The sequence below is a fragment of the Antrostomus carolinensis genome, unplaced genomic scaffold (genome assembly GCF_000700745.2).
Source record: "Antrostomus carolinensis isolate BGI_N321 unplaced genomic scaffold, ASM70074v2 scaffold10329, whole genome shotgun sequence".
NCBI lineage: Eukaryota > Metazoa > Chordata > Aves > Caprimulgiformes > Caprimulgidae > Antrostomus > Antrostomus carolinensis.
This window is the reverse complement of record NW_010337853.1, coordinates 13,924-29,393: the sequence shown is the minus strand read 5'-3', so window position 1 is coordinate 29,393 and position 15,470 is coordinate 13,924. Positions and strand designations below refer to the sequence as shown.

General features: G+C 37.2%; 1 protein-coding gene across 1 annotated transcript in view; it reads left to right on the top strand.

Moving 5' to 3' along the window:
• PIK3CB (phosphatidylinositol-4,5-bisphosphate 3-kinase catalytic subunit beta) overlaps window positions 1-15,470 on the top strand; it is a 43,448-nt gene that overhangs the window by 26,778 nt on the left and 1,200 nt on the right. The window contains exons 14-22 of the mRNA XM_010175311.1: window positions 613-712; window positions 3,231-3,409; window positions 4,054-4,163; window positions 4,469-4,547; window positions 11,597-11,764; window positions 12,254-12,377; window positions 12,780-12,925; window positions 14,488-14,620; window positions 15,140-15,470. The exon at window positions 15,140-15,470 is cut by the window's right edge and continues 1,200 nt beyond it. Of these exons, the coding sequence (XP_010173613.1) occupies window positions 613-712; window positions 3,231-3,409; window positions 4,054-4,163; window positions 4,469-4,547; window positions 11,597-11,764; window positions 12,254-12,377; window positions 12,780-12,925; window positions 14,488-14,620; window positions 15,140-15,277 (1,177 nt within the window). The 3' untranslated portion in view covers window positions 15,278-15,470. The remainder of the gene's footprint in view (window positions 1-612; window positions 713-3,230; window positions 3,410-4,053; window positions 4,164-4,468; window positions 4,548-11,596; window positions 11,765-12,253; window positions 12,378-12,779; window positions 12,926-14,487; window positions 14,621-15,139) is intronic.

Below are 15,470 nucleotides of genomic sequence, written 5' to 3'. Positions count from 1 at the left end.
AGTTCCATGAATGGCAGAAACCTTGCAGAATAGGCCTATGGCTTGATTCTGTCTTCAAAATACAATTTATTTTAATATTTCTAAATAAAAAGAGCAAGTACTACATGAAAATGTTTTGAAGGATAATTGGTTCTGATATAAAGTTCAGTAGTTTGTTTCAAAGTGTTGCCCCTCGGGCAAATTTTGGCTTTTCCCTCACAAAGATTGGAGAACACATGGTATTACATCAGCCCTGATTGTTTTTATCATCTTCTATGTCTTATCCAAGTCATCACTTACTTTCTTGAGTAAAAGAGGTTCCTGAAAACAAATACCCAGTCGCTACCACTTAATATTACCACCTCCAGAAGAGTCCTAGACCTTGAAACAAGTGGCATGCATTGAAACCAGCCAGTCCTCATTCAGCACATAAGTGTTCTATTATTTCTTAAGAAATTTGGCTTTTTGTTTTATCTACGTGACTATGAGGTGTTTTGGTGTTTGTTTTTTTTTCTGTTTTGTTTTGTTGTGCATTTGTTTTTTTTGTTTTGGGGTTTTTTTCTCATTGTAATGACTTTAAGAATGCTAATCTATCAATGCTGTGGTCTGATGGGCAGCTTTTCTTCTCTACAGGTCAGAGGTTCACATACCTGCCGTTTCAGTACAGTTTGGTTTGATACTTGAAGCTTACTGCCGAGGAAGTGTTGCTCATATGAAAGTGCTTGCTAAACAGGTATAGGCTGGCCTTCTCCTTTAAATCTTGACTTACCCTAGCTTGTAACTCAGATACTTATTTCATTGCTCCTATGGGGCATATTGGTTACCTTGACAAAGTCCATCTGCTTGGGAGCAGGGAGGAGAAGGATGCATGGGTGAGACAGAGAAATAAAAGGGCTAAATAGATGTAAGGTGGAGCAGTCCTCCCTGGCACAGAAAGCAGCTGGTGCTGTGGGGCCTTAGAGGTAGGGAGCTGTTTTTATAGTGTTCTGAGATGTGCGAGATACTTTGAGCAGCATATATTCTGGATAGAACAGTGGGCTGCCTGGATTATTAACTGAAGAAGGGTTTCTATGAAACTTGTGACAGTTTTTTCGCCCGTAAGGGTAGCTTGTTCAATAGCAACTATTACCTTTCTATCCTAATGTTATGTAGGTGACTCTAGGACTACTTCTTGTAGCTGTGGCTTTTGTTAAAAGGTGATACAAAACTCCCTGAAATTGTAGTATAAGGTTGTACTCCCTGGAAATAGGGGTGTTTTAAGTAATCTAGATCTTAAAATAGATGTGCTTAAAAAAAAATTGAAAAAAAAGAAGTAAAAAAAGTTTGCTTTTAAATGCCCTAATAAGTGTGAGTGGTTTGCTTTTAAATACACTAATAAGTGTATCAGCAGATCATTCAGAGACACAAATAATGTTTGAAGTCTCTAATGCAGTTTTAGCGAGTTCATTTAGATTGTGACCATCTTTGAAAAACAATCTCTCTCTGGAATTAATGTATTTGCTGTATCAGACCATAAAGACTTAACTCAGTAGATATTTGTCTGATTAGTGTTTTTTCTATCAGTTTTGATACTGTCTATGTTGAAACTATGCTTTGAGAGGCATATGAACAGGAATGTACTGTTGTGCTCTTTATTACTGCAGTTCACAGGACATTGAAAAGACCATCTCTTAAACATGTGTGCTTGTTAGTATTGTCAGAATCATAAAAAGATTAGGTGATGAAATGCTTTAAGCAATAGACCTAAGGTCAGTAAAGTTTTTGTGCACTTCACAGGAAACAAATGTCAGTACAATCAAAGAAGGGGCAAAAAAATTCCCAACTGTGCAAACACGGAAGAAATTCAAAGTAGAAATACTTCAAAAAGTTCCTGTTTGTACAACACAGGTTCCATTTTGTTCCCTTGTCACTGATGTTTGTACAGCTCCTAGAATAGTGGAAAAGCAGAGCACTTTTGGTTTTGACAGATGGCTGACCTGGCAGGTCTCCATTGCCTCAGTTTTATAATCAAACTGCTTACAATTTCCACAGCATCCTGCCTGACAGGGTGCAGTCTGTCTGTAGAAGCAGTAAGTTTTGACTCAGCACCTTGTAAGTTAGACTGAAGCTTCCTTGTATAGAAATCAGCTTTTGTAAGTATTAAATTGGTGCTGTTTGCTAGAGAATATGTGTATTACTGAGCACACTAACTGTGGCTAATGCAAGTACAGCTGATTGTTGTAACAGCTATTTTCTATTCGGCTAACAAGTTGCTTAGATATAGATGCAATGTAGAAATTTTATTTGTTGTATGGGCTATCTAGGTTTGTTACCGAAGGGCTTTTCTCTTAGTGTTATGTACATTTATATCACTACTTTACTTGTTTTCTTAGAAATTATGTACAAGTAGAAAACTTTGCAGAACAGAAGGAAAGGTGAGGGGGGTGTGGGGGGAAGGGTTAAACCCACCTGTATTGATTGCAAATAATTACCTTGCCTTTTTACACATTTTTAAGGTAATATCTCATCTAAGCAATATTGTTATGAATTGGAACACCCTAAGTGATTAGTGCATTTGCCTTATGCCTAACATTCTTCAGGATTTTAATGAATAAACATTTAAGACTCTGCTCTGTAAAAGTTCAGTATGTGTAGTTACGTAGGTGAAAATTGTCTGCGAGTAGTCAGCATGGCCATAGTGTATTGAATGCAACGAGCTGCATGTGTACAATGGAGCATCTGCATCCATAGCTCATCTCAAATAATGTTAGATTTTGTTAGAGGTACGACGCGTACAGTAGTTCTGTTTGACTTCAGTATGGATAGAGGCACCTATGTTATGTGCTTTTCTGAATTAGTGGATGAAAATTGTATTTTGAAGAAGGAATTTGTGTAAATGTATAAGACATTAAAATACCTCTTTTTTTTTTTTTTTTTTTTTTTTTTTTTGAAATGTTAAGTCATGCTTTTAAAAGTGACTCAAAACTTAGGAGCTTTCATTCCTTCAGTGTCTTTGTTACTTAAGGAAATGAGATTTTTGGGACATGAGTGACTTGGAAAAGGCTGTTCTCATATTTTTTAGGGAATGTCACCTTAATTGCCATCTATTATTTCAATTTTTTAAAAGTTGTGTAATTATTTAATACTTTGTTTTGTTTTGAAATGGGATTTTGCATTGTAGTACATGTAAAATCAGAGTAACTGATTTTAAAGATCTTAAGATCTTTAAAGATTTTAAAACATAACTTTTAAAGATCAAATATCTCTTTCAGGTGGAAGCCCTTAATAAAATGAAGACTTTAAATAGTCTAATTAAGCTGAATGCCATGAAGCAAAGCAAAGCGAAAGGAAAAGATGCAATGCATACATGTTTGAAACAAAATGCTTACAGAGAAGCACTTTCTGACCTCCAGTCTCCTCTGAATCCTTCTGTTATACTTTCAGAACTACAGTAAGTTAAGAATCAGTGGATAAAATGTCACTGTAACCTTTGCACAGAAACAGTAAAGCAGAAACACGTATGTCCTTTGACTTCCTTTGGCTGTATTGTTCAGCAGATATGCTGTCACAGGGAACTTTTTCTATAGTGAGAGAAGGTCTCCTAGGAATCTAAAGTTAAGATATCAGTTAAGTTAGAAGATTTTTGTGATCCACCATGAAACTTAGTGCTTTCTTAATCAAATGCATTACCATAGCTAATCATATTTAAATATAAGCCTAAAAGTGAATTAGATTGCATTCCTGGCTTCTGTTTATATCAATAAGCACAAAATCCATTAAAACTTTTAACAGTACTTAAAGTCTAAAATTTGATGGCAAGGATATAAAGAAAACTATTTTCTCTGAAAATGTGGGCACTTAATTTAAGCATTAGATAGTTGTGTGTCAATCAAGTATCTAATGCTTTCCATCTATAACAGATATGTTCATAACTTAATAAGCGCTTGTAGCAGAGTAGCAGCACGAAAGCAGAGATAGCATTTACGTACTTCCAAACTGGAAGTCTGCGTGTTCTGTTGCATTTTGAACAATAGTTAGACCTTTTTAGATGAATTGTTCTTACTTGACTAAAACTTTTGTTGTATTTTCTTCTAGTGTTGAGAAGTGTAGATATATGGATTCTAAAATGAAGCCTTTATGGATAGTATACAACAATAAAATGTTTGGAGGAGATCTTGTAGGGATCATCTTTAAAAACGGTGATGGTAAGCAATGCTAAGAATTTAAAATTTTTCCTTCTTTATTCCCACACTTGCACTTAAGCTATGTTGCTTTGTATTGCTATAATGTAATCATGGTTTACTCTAACTGGTAAACAAATTAGGCATCTTCTGACTGGGTTCCAAAGTATAGGTATTGTCAGCTATGATGATATAGTTGTGTTTAACCCCACTTTAAGCTTTAGGCTTGATGAGTATTTTTAGATACTTTTTTCTGAACGTCTTACAAACATTGGGAAATTTGTCTACAGCACACTGAGAAGTTAAAGTGTTTCAACCTTTCGTTATAGATCTCCGACAGGACATGTTGACTCTCCAGATTTTGCGTTTGATGGACATACTTTGGAAAGAAGCTGGCCTGGATCTCCGGTAAGGATCTCTTGAGGGCTAATTTATTTGGATAGTCCACTTTAGCAATAAAGCTTTTCAGTTTTTTAAATACCTTCCCTACTATCCCCTTTCTAAACATGTATACTGATGCCTAAAGGTTTCAGTTGTCATAGCCAAGGTGAACAGGCTATGGAAAGCAGTTACCTTATCTGATTAGATGGCTTCTGCTTGCATCTCATTCCCTAAATGGCCCACATTACAAAATAATTTAGCCATAAAAAGAAATAATGGAAGAAGTTAAGTGAACCTTTGGGATTTTTGTTTGTTTATCAAGCAGAATATTTTTCCTGGTGCACCGTATCTTTTGTTGTTTATTTCAGTTGCCACCCTGATTATGAATTCCACTGTTCTCTTATATAGTTTACTGTTTTCATCCTTTGAAAATCATCTAGATAAAAAGCATTGTATGAGGTCAGGAAACAACTCTTGAGTTAAGGGTCCAGCAAGCAGGTTTGTGCCTTTTTTTTTGGTTTTTTTTGTGTCTGTGACCTTTCCCAATTGAGGTCTTTCATAAACTCCTCATATGACAAACATACCTAATAATGGTCACTGATTTTCCAGGCATATGCAAAAATGGGGACTTGGTGATTATGAGAATTGCAGCTCTTAAGTTCTAATACACATGTGCAAGTGAGCTACAAATATAGAACGCAAATCTGCTGGCCAAAAGTTAGCTGCTGAGGACTGCATCTGGAATACACCATCAGGATTCTCTAATAGGCAAAACATTCTTGAGAAATCAGTCAGTTTTAAGTACTGGTAATTTAGAGGCAGGGGAGTAGAAGGCTTGAGATTCTTTATAACAGAATTTCACTATCTGGTTGAGAGGAGTGCACAAATACAGGTGGTCCTTTTTACATTTTCTTATTTCTCTTGGCCTTATTTCTTGAGGACATATATGGTTTGTGCTGCCATGACCCCAAATGAATGTCTTACTGTCCAAATAAGTTTTATACTTGTGATCTATTTCTTACAGAATATAGCAGAGGAATATTTGTCTTGTGTTAATTACATAACAGGCTTCGTGAAGATGAGGGTCTTGGGGAAGGAGAAGTTAGTTGCTTGTGCTTCTCTTCTAGGAGTGTGGCTGCACAGAGAAAATGATGATGATGACTGGAAACAGTCACTATGGATTTACCAAGGGTAAACCATGCCTGACTAGTCTGATTGCCTTCTTTGAGGGAGGGAATGAGCAGTGAGTGTCCTTACCTTGACTTTGGTGAGGCTTTGAGTCTGACTCCCATAATATTCTTGCCTCTTGGGGTAGGATATTACAGTCTGGATGGGTGGACAGCTACAAACTGTGCCTGGAGGTTGATGACGAGTGGATTATCACTAGAGTCTGTACAGGAATTTTTATATTTTTAGCCTTGTCAGTATCCTGCAGGGAAAGACTTGTATTATTTAAGTGTGTTTGTAAGAAAAAGTACTTCCATCTGTTTCATGCTTACCATCTGCTAATCTCAGTTACTGCATGTTTTCAGTTGTATTTTTGAATCATTATAAGTAGTGGATAGTCATTCAGAAGTTAAGACAAGATTCTATAGTAAGATGAGGTTGACAGGAAAGGTGATCTATTGGGGAAAATATGTGATGCTGCTTCCTTAAATTTAAACTTTTCAATGTAGTTTTAGCGCAGCCTTTATAAATTCAGTGGAAAAAAAGCATCGTGTCCTAGTGCATTTGTACTAAAGTACTATAGAGGTTTTTATGGTATTGAACTCGCTAGTTTTTCATGCTAAAGCTTCTATTTCTGCTTCCTTTGGGCAGGTTTTGTAGAAATAAAAACTTGTAATTTAAGTATTCTGTTATGTCAGAAATACTCTGTTTGAGAAGAATCTTCTTATTAGCTCTGCTATTCCCGCAAAGCCACTTCTCTCAAAATGAAGTAATAAATCTTTCCAAGATCCCATGAGTACAGGAGTTTTCAGCATTTGGAAAACTTATTTCAAAATGATGAAGAGGGTTGTGGGATTTTAATTAATTTATTAGTTCATTAGTCAAGTCTCTAGGGCGATATCTCCTCCTGCATAAGCTAGTCACTTTTTAATCAGTTGTGTAAGTAGCAATGAGCTCAAATATTTTTTGTAGCAGCCAGTTTTTCTTCTTGCCTTGAGCAGTCCTCTTATTGCTGTTTACACTGAGACTTCCAGTCATTGTGAACATCTTCAGCATATATTCTGAAATCCTACTTTGCATTTTTTTCTTGGTAAAACACTATTGGGATGTCAGAAATAATTTTGCAGGCTAGAAATATCTTTGTATCTTCTGAAGTCTCTTGCAGAGCAGCTTTCTTACCTTCATATGCTTGCTAAGATGAGCATGACTCCTTTGTAGGAGTCTTTGCTAGAGTATTCCAAAGAGAAACAGTATCAGGCACTATTCAGTGTTACCATACAACCTTCTAGTACTTTTGGGAGGGAACTTTTCCAGCCAAACCTATGCACCAGTTTTAGCTAATAAAATTCTCAAATTCTGATTTCTTTTTAGAAGAATAGTTCTAAAGAATCTACTGGGTGTCACATTACTATAAACTGTTTGGAGGCCATAAATTCAGTTTTGTATGCCTGTGAAAGAACTGTAATCCTTTGTGTTTAACATTTTTAAGTGTTGTTTATAAGGCTAGAAGTACTTACTTAAATATTACTTCATTTAGATTCTTTGAGTTCATTTCAAGTTTTTTCTGTTTCAAGCATAATAGTGGGAGCTTCAAAAGGCACAAAAGATCAACCCACACAGATAAGTAAAATTACAGACTTGTTACTTATGCTTGCTGCTTTGTGGAAAGATTCCTTTGAGTAAAGTATGGGATAAGGTAGGAGTGTGAATAATAAATTGTTTCTGGAAGTGTATGTTTGCGATGCGGTGGCTGAGTGTGTGTTAAATTGAACACTGATTTGGGGAAACTTTAGGTAATTTATGTCATTATAAATAGACTGTGAGGAGACTGATTCACCTTTTAGAGGCAAGGACAACCTCTGGCAGCCATGGAATCCCAGATGAAGCGTTCTTTGGTTTCTGCCTTCCCAGAAGCTTAGTTTGTGGTTCCAGCCTGGGCCACACACTGTGCCTAGCAAACAGGAATAGTGATTAAGAGTCATCAAATATGCTTTTCCTGACTAAGGCATTTTTTTAAACTCAACAAAGGAAACCCAAAAAGTAGCTCTGATGTCCAAGATTTTTCTTAAAACTCTCAGAAGGAAAAAAAGTAGAAAGGGGAAGTTCCTAGTGAGAATTGAAGTTCTATAATTGGCCTCTTCTATTTATTTACTTAACTGGGAGCATCTTCCTTCCATTCATCCTCTCGTAGTTATGATTATAAAATAAAATTCTGGTATTGAGGCAGGGTTACAATTCTGTGTCTATCAAAGAGAGATTAACCAGGCAGTTGCCAAGGAGGGGCTCTGAAGTGGCCTTCATTGAAAACAGAATTGGACAAACCAGCGCTCCAAACACCTGGAGCGTGAGGATGCAGCTGAGGGTAAGATTTTGTGATCTCCATGTTTACAGTCTACATGCCTCTCAAGAAGAGGCAACTCCAAAATCTATGGTAATGAGTTCTGTTGCCTTGTTCATGAGTCAGGACTTGTTGGCTGTTCAGCCAACATTGTTGGCTTGCTTCTTTTTGTTTGGACAAGAAGCATGGTGTAAGGCCAAGGAGTGGTGCCAAACAGATGTGCTTTCCTGAAAAATACAACTTCATATGTCCATACCAAGGAGTGAGTCTTTTCTTCTTGCCTTGTTTCATCCTTTGAGGCTTTAGTTTCCCTGAAGCTGTTGCTTCCCTCTTTCCTTTTGTGGATGCATAATGGATTTTGTGCTATTCAACTTTTTTCCACTGCAGAAAGTCTGATAACTCCATTCAAGTAAAAGCAGGGCTTCTCACTTGTTTCACCAGTGTAAGAGCAGAAGCACTTGCAGTTTGCCTCTCTTTCAATCAATAATATCTTGCCACAAGCAAATTGTACAGCTTCTATGAATCATGGGTCAAATGGCAACCAATATGCTGCCATTGAGGAATTTGGGGTAGGATCAGTTTCCTTATAATTGCTCTGCAGTCCACAGGCAGTTAGTTAGTAGTAAAGTGAAATGAAATCTCAGCCCAGTCTGTGTCTAAAGCAAGCAGTGATATTCCCAGTGGGATTTCGCAGCTCTGGAGAGGAACACCCATTTTTTTAATTTTTTTTTTTTTTTAAATTTTTTTTTTTTTTTAAATTCCAAAGCTGAAGAAGGAGAAAGGTTTGTTTGTTTAACTGTCAACTAATTTGTCTCATGGGTGAACTGACCTCTTTCAGACGTGGTGTGTTTTGTTGTCTAGGTTCCCATGTGTGCATTCTGACTAAATAACCAGAAGACCAGGGTTTGTGTCAGAAAAGGAAATACATGTATGCAGGAGAATGCAGCAGTGTACTCCAGTACGTCCTTTATCCTGGGCGAGCACTGGGTGGACTGTGGAGTGCACAACTGAATAAAACTTCAGATTTAGATTGCGTCTGCTTCTCAGTACAGGCCAAACCATTAGACAGCAAAGACCATCGCCTCAGATGAACACTGCTCTGTCATTTAGCTGAGTCTGGCTCAGAGTCAGTTTACCTTAGACATCAGTCAGCCATCCCCATACCTATTCATTTCTAAGACAAACTATTACCTGAAAATTGAGTAGGAAATAATTGACCTAAGACATACCTCAGTATGAGGAGTTTGAGCTATGTTGATTGACGTTTGCTGTGGTAAATTGTCATAATTTTGGACAGATAGAGGGAGTTCTCCAAGCTACTTTTTAATTTTACAGCCTATTTATAGTGAGTTTCCATTTTCACCTCCCTTAACGTGTGTGAAGTCTAATGTTAAGCAGCTATGTATAAATGAAATCAGTGTTCACACACATACTGAAAAATATATTTGTTACAAGTCTAAAGAATGTCATTATTTTTGAACCGTTGGACCTGAAGTTACACTGAGTGTGTTGATAAATGACCAGAACTTGGTGTTGTATTTGGAAAGATACTGCTTTGGAGAATTAAACTCTTGAAATGAATAATGGTATTAAATGGAGTGAAGAAGAGAATTTCTGTCCTTCCCAGGATGGCTGTATTGATCTGTCCATGGTCTTTACTGGCATTAAAAAGCAGGGAGCATATCTGCTGACAGATGTTGAAGTCAGAAAGACCAGGATGAGATGGGAAGGGCCCAGAGGATTTGTCCCTGACTTGACTCCTGTCAAACTGTCTCTGACAAGGATGTTTTTTCCTCCTGTTGTAAGCACACAGTTCTCAAGGGGCTGAAGGCTTTCATCATTGCTTGCTTTTGAAGGGGAAGTTGTTGGATGTGTGCCCAGTTAAGCTGCAAGTAGGATGGGTTAAAATGCCATGGAAGAAGGCCAGCGTGCACTTTAACCTGGCAATATTTGGCTTACATTTGTTGCGTCGTGATAAGGATGGGCAGTGCTTCCTTCTATCGTGAATGCCGGTGTTCAGTAATTACAGATACCCTCCTGTTCATCATGAGAACTCTCAGGTCTAGCGAGTTGGGGTTTTAATTGGGAAATAGAATAGGAACGGGAAGAAGGTTCCAAATTTGCAACACTTTTTTTTTTTTTTTTTGAGGATGAGTGTTCACTAAATAACCCATTAAACCTGGTTTTCAGTTCACTTTGTTACCAGCGGAGAAGAATCCCCAACTATACAGTTACTAATACTTGTGCTGCTTCAGTTGTGTGTTATCACTGAGGTAGAGAAACTGTTCACTTATCTAATAGTTATTATGTCAAAAAGTTCCAATTAATTTCATTTGGAATCTTACTTATTTTTCTTCTATGGTTTGGGATAATAGGCAGTGTCAGAGATGTGGTTCTGCTTTGTAGCAATCAAGCTTAAGATGTATAAACACTGACAACTCCACTAGCAGTGCTTTTCCTTTATATGTATGTGTGTGTGTATATATATGCAGAGACACACAAATTTTAGTATGTCCTGCAATTTCTTATACAGCTTTATTAGTTAGTGAGTGCTAGCCTATAGCTAGTGTACTGCAGTTGGATTTGTATGGACAGCCATTCTTTTATACGTGGATCCAGGACCACACTTGAGATAATATTCTTGACCTGAGTTGCCTAGCATGAGAGTGGGCGACTCAATTTGTGATTGCAGTGCCTTTGAAGAGTTTGCTTTGAGTTTGCCTTGCATGCATTGAGCTCCCATCTAAGCTGCCATTCCGTTTAGTGTTTTAAGCATCTGGAGTGAGGAAACATTTTGTAAAAATGCTTGTTAGTACTTTTATCAACATTCTTCTCATAACAAGTCTTGCACTGAAACTAAAACGCAGCTGTTCTAACTACTAAGAAGAAAGTTAACTGTCCTAGCAAAACCAGAACATCTGTTTAGACACATCTCTCCTTGATTTGTGTCTTTAACTGTGCTTTATTTTAATGTAATAATACTGTTATAGATATTTTTACTAGACATAGTGTGTGAATGCACAGGAATATTCTTATATATCAGGTGAGTTAAAAAACGTATTCCTGATTTTCATTAGGTTTCTATGCTTAAAATTAGTAAGAGTTGGAAAGCATTATTTTACATTTATATTTAAAAGAATTTCTAGCATTTTAAGTAGCGATAGGAAGAATGGGGGAAAAGGCTAAGATCCTCTTTACGATTTACACAAATAATTTTGTCTAGAATGAACATGTGTGCAATTTAATGTCTGTTTAGCCAGTAACTTAACAAATTAAAACAAAGGGCTCCCTCTATGGTTTCTCCTGTAAAATTACAAGTAACTGTGTTCCCTAGTAAAAGGGAAAAATTAGAGTTGCTTATAATTTCTTTTTTACATATGTGTATGTAATAGGAAAAATTAATGTTTTAAATGTACTGCTGGTATTTTAACTTTTCAAGCAATATCTGTATATTAGTCTTTGAGTTTAATGTTAAAGTTAGCATGAGTATTCAGCCTGCTCAAAATATTGATACATTAAACAAACATTCTTACTATTGCTGTTTTTAACATGAATCTGTGTTTTGTTTCAGGATATTGCCATATGGCTGTTTAGCAACTGGAGATCACTCTGGCCTTATTGAGGCTGTTTCTAGTTCAGAAACCATTGCTGACATTCAGTTAAACAGTAGCAACGTTGCTGCCGCTGCTGCCTTCAACAAAGATGCTCTCTTAAACTGGCTGAAGGAATACAATTTAGGGTAAAGTAGTCTACAGTTATTTTCTTACCTAATAGTGTAAGCTACAAAATTCCTGTAAGTTTCCATTTCAATATTAAAGAATGTGTGACTCTTCTGGTAGGTTTGTTACTACTTATTTTTCTAGTATGTCAAATTCTGACTCAGATTTATGATGCTCTTGGAATCCAAATAATGATCCAGCTGAAATTCTGGCATTTGCAGCATTTTGGCTGCATATTGTTGAATGGTTTATACTAGATTTGGCAAAACAAACAAACCAACCCAAGAAAACTACAATGGTCTCAAGTCTTGATATTATTGCCTTTCATTGTGTTTGCATTTCTCCTGTTCTCCATAGCTACTTCTTACAGTATTTTCTCTCAAGCAAGTCTAGTTTTATAGCATCCTAAGGGGCTTCTGGTTTAAACAAGCAAAAATCCTTTCTGAGGTCAAGGCATGACATGAATTACCAGTAGTATGCACTAATATTATTTGTTTTTGTGGTTGTAGAGATGACTTGGATCGAGCCATTGAAGAATTTACTCTGTCTTGTGCTGGCTACTGTGTAGCTACTTACGTATTGGGGATTGGTGACAGACACAGTGACAATATCATGGTCAGAAAAAATGGTCAGGTAAAAATCTCTTCTGTAGGCAGAATAACTTGTGCAAGAATTACCTTGAGAAATTTTAATTTCTTTAGTGTCTCAGTAAAATTAAATCCTTTCGTTGTTAGAACTGATGTCTTTGTTTACTGAGAATTGAAGAGACCTTCAAAGAAAGGAAATGTAAGACTAGTGGAAGGACCAACCAAGGCACACCGATTTGTAGCAGTGGTGACTTTTAAGAGCATGGATGCTATCAGTGACTTTAAATAAATCTTGAAATATCTTAAAACTAAATACTCCCAAAGGGTTGAAACCATGGGCTTTGGAGAGTAACATTGAGTTGTGTTCTTGATAACCAGCATCCTGTAGAGATACTAGGAAGGTGAAATATTTCTCCAGAGGGTTAATTTTCGCTTTTGTTTTTTTTAGCTCTTTCATATAGATTTTGGGCATATTCTTGGAAACTTCAAGTCCAAGTTTGGAATTAAAAGGGAACGGGTACCTTTTATACTCACCTATGATTTCATTCATGTTATTCAACAAGGAAAAACAGGGAACACTGAAAAATTTGGCCGGTGAGTATTATTTTTATCTCTTCCTTTTGTAACAGATGATCTCTAGTGATCATTTCCAGCACACAGGAATGTATGTGCATTTTGTTTGCTCTTTTGTACTTGTGTGGAAGTGTGCTACCATGCATTTACAGTACTACCTACTTCTCTGTCTGAGCTAAAATGTATGCACAAATTACTTAATGCATGAGAAACTGCAGTTCTGCAGTGGAGGGATACAGTTCTTTATTATCTCCTCCAGCAGGGAGATAGCAGATTCTTCTGGGCTCATCTTTTTTTACCTTCAGCAGCACTGGGCACTAGGGAGAGATTCCACAGTTCAAGCAAGATAAAGCACTGGACTTAGAAACAGGCTCCCTTCTGCCCTTTTTTTGTCCATCGAGGCACATTCAGTGTGCTCATCAATCCTGGCCTTCCTTGGATGCATAGGCATCTACAGCCATGTGCTCATAATCCAACAACATCATCCAGCATTTTGGGTTAGAGAGCTACAGTGGAACACAGAAGCACGTTGCAAGGGGAAAACTACCCTCTGTGTTCCTACCTGTTGAAGTAATTTTTTTTTTCCTTTCTGTTACATTCTCACCAGTTGACCAGAAGGACATTCTGGATGTTTTGCTCTCACTTTGCTATCAGTCACAAGAAGAATTATTGATAGAGATAGGAAACTAAGTATTTGGGTATGGCTTGAGAAAACTTACGGCTACTTGTGATAGAAGAAGCTGTGCTTGTATTTGTAAGGGTGTGCCTAGGAAGAATGGAAAACAACTGCCAGTGACCCATGTCTCTTCTAGGAAGTGAGCAAATCAACTTGTAGGTCCATTTTTAAAACCCTGAAGTAAAGGCTGTTAGGTGACTGTGCTATTGCAAGAGCTGTAGAATATGGAGCACTTTAAAGGAACCCTACTAAAATCCTACTTTAGTAGGATTCCATTTGCACTTGAAAAATGCCTCAGAAGATAATTTATTCTTTGAAATATAACTTGTCATTTTATTCTGAAGGGGTCTTCTGATTTCCTGTGTAAATTTACAGATGGGATGCCGGACAGTGGCACATCTGGGGACACTGAGCAAATTCTCAAGTGTCTGCACGTTGGGTCTTTATGCCAGATCTGACAGTCCAATTTTGACCATATGTGCAGGAAGGAATTGCCTTACAGAGACAGGCCGGATTGGTAGGGTCTGCTATAGAGCTCTTGTTTGTCCACTCTAGGTCCACTGTATAGGATCATCAGGGTGTTTCACCTAACAAATTCTCAGGGAGAGGGGACACTGGCATTACTTTTGGCATATTTTGCTCTTTCTGAAGAACAGTGGGATTTTTTTAAAGCTTTTGGTCTTTTGCACCAGTGTTTTAAGGGCTTGTTGGAGAGGCCTGGGATGTTTTTGTGGGAATGCATTTGGAGGTTCTGTAGACATCTCTGTAGTCCTTTCTGTTACTGTGTTCCTAGGATATGTGTTTTAGGCCAGATAACAATTTTTTGGAAGTCATTACATGTGTTTGACAACTGTATACGTTCTCATGTGTTATCTTCACTGCATGTGCTTTGTGGTTGAACACGAAGGTTCCGCCAGTATTGTGAAGAAGCATACTTGATTCTGCGAAAACACGGAAACCTATTTATTACACTCTTTGCACTGATGTTAACTGCAGGGCTTCCAGAGCTGACCTCTATCAAGGACATCCAGTATCTCAAGGTAAAGTAAGATTTACAGCTCAGCAGGACTTAGCATTTTTCCAGTATGTGAATTTTGTTTCCAAGATGAATACATTTTAATTGTCTTCCATTTTTCTCGGGCTTTCCATATAGTTCTCAAAGCTTTCTTTTTCAGCTATATAGAACAAGGTCTGTAGTCAGTCCTAGCACTCAAAGGAAACTTCATCTCAATTGTTCTATGAGTTCTGCATCTTGTATATAATAATTTCAGGGGTGTTTTCTGTCTTGGCTCATGCAGAAGCATGTATCTGTAAAGGTGAAAATTATTTGCTTAATTTTTCTTTGGTTTTATTGTTAGACCTAGAAAGTACCACTGATGTATTGCTGTCCTGGTTTTACGAGGATAGAGGTAGTTTTCTTCTTAGTAGCTTGTTCTTCAATGAGTGATAAGTGAAAAAGTGTTAAAACAGAAAAAAGCAGAATGTGGTTTGTGTTGAAAGATAAAGGAGGCCCTAACTGTCTTTTTTAAAATTCCTAACATGTTTTCCTGTCATCTTAGGATTCTCTCGCCTTAGGGAAGAGCGAGGAAGAAGCACTAAAACAATTTAAGCAAAAGTTTGATGAAGCACTCCGGGAAAGTTGGACTACTAAAGTGAACTGGATGGCTCACACCGTTCGAAAAGATTACAGATCCTAGATGTTTGCATTTGCACTAAGCCGAATGTTATCTCGATGGGTGTTTTTAAAAGAGGATCTGTAGCATGGACCAATCAAACTTATCTTAAATAAGAAACAAAACAAAACAGCAACAAAAACAAATGGGCTGAAATAATTCCTGAGTCTTTTGCACTCTGCTTCTGAATGCTTGATTCCAAGACTGTCTCTACAAA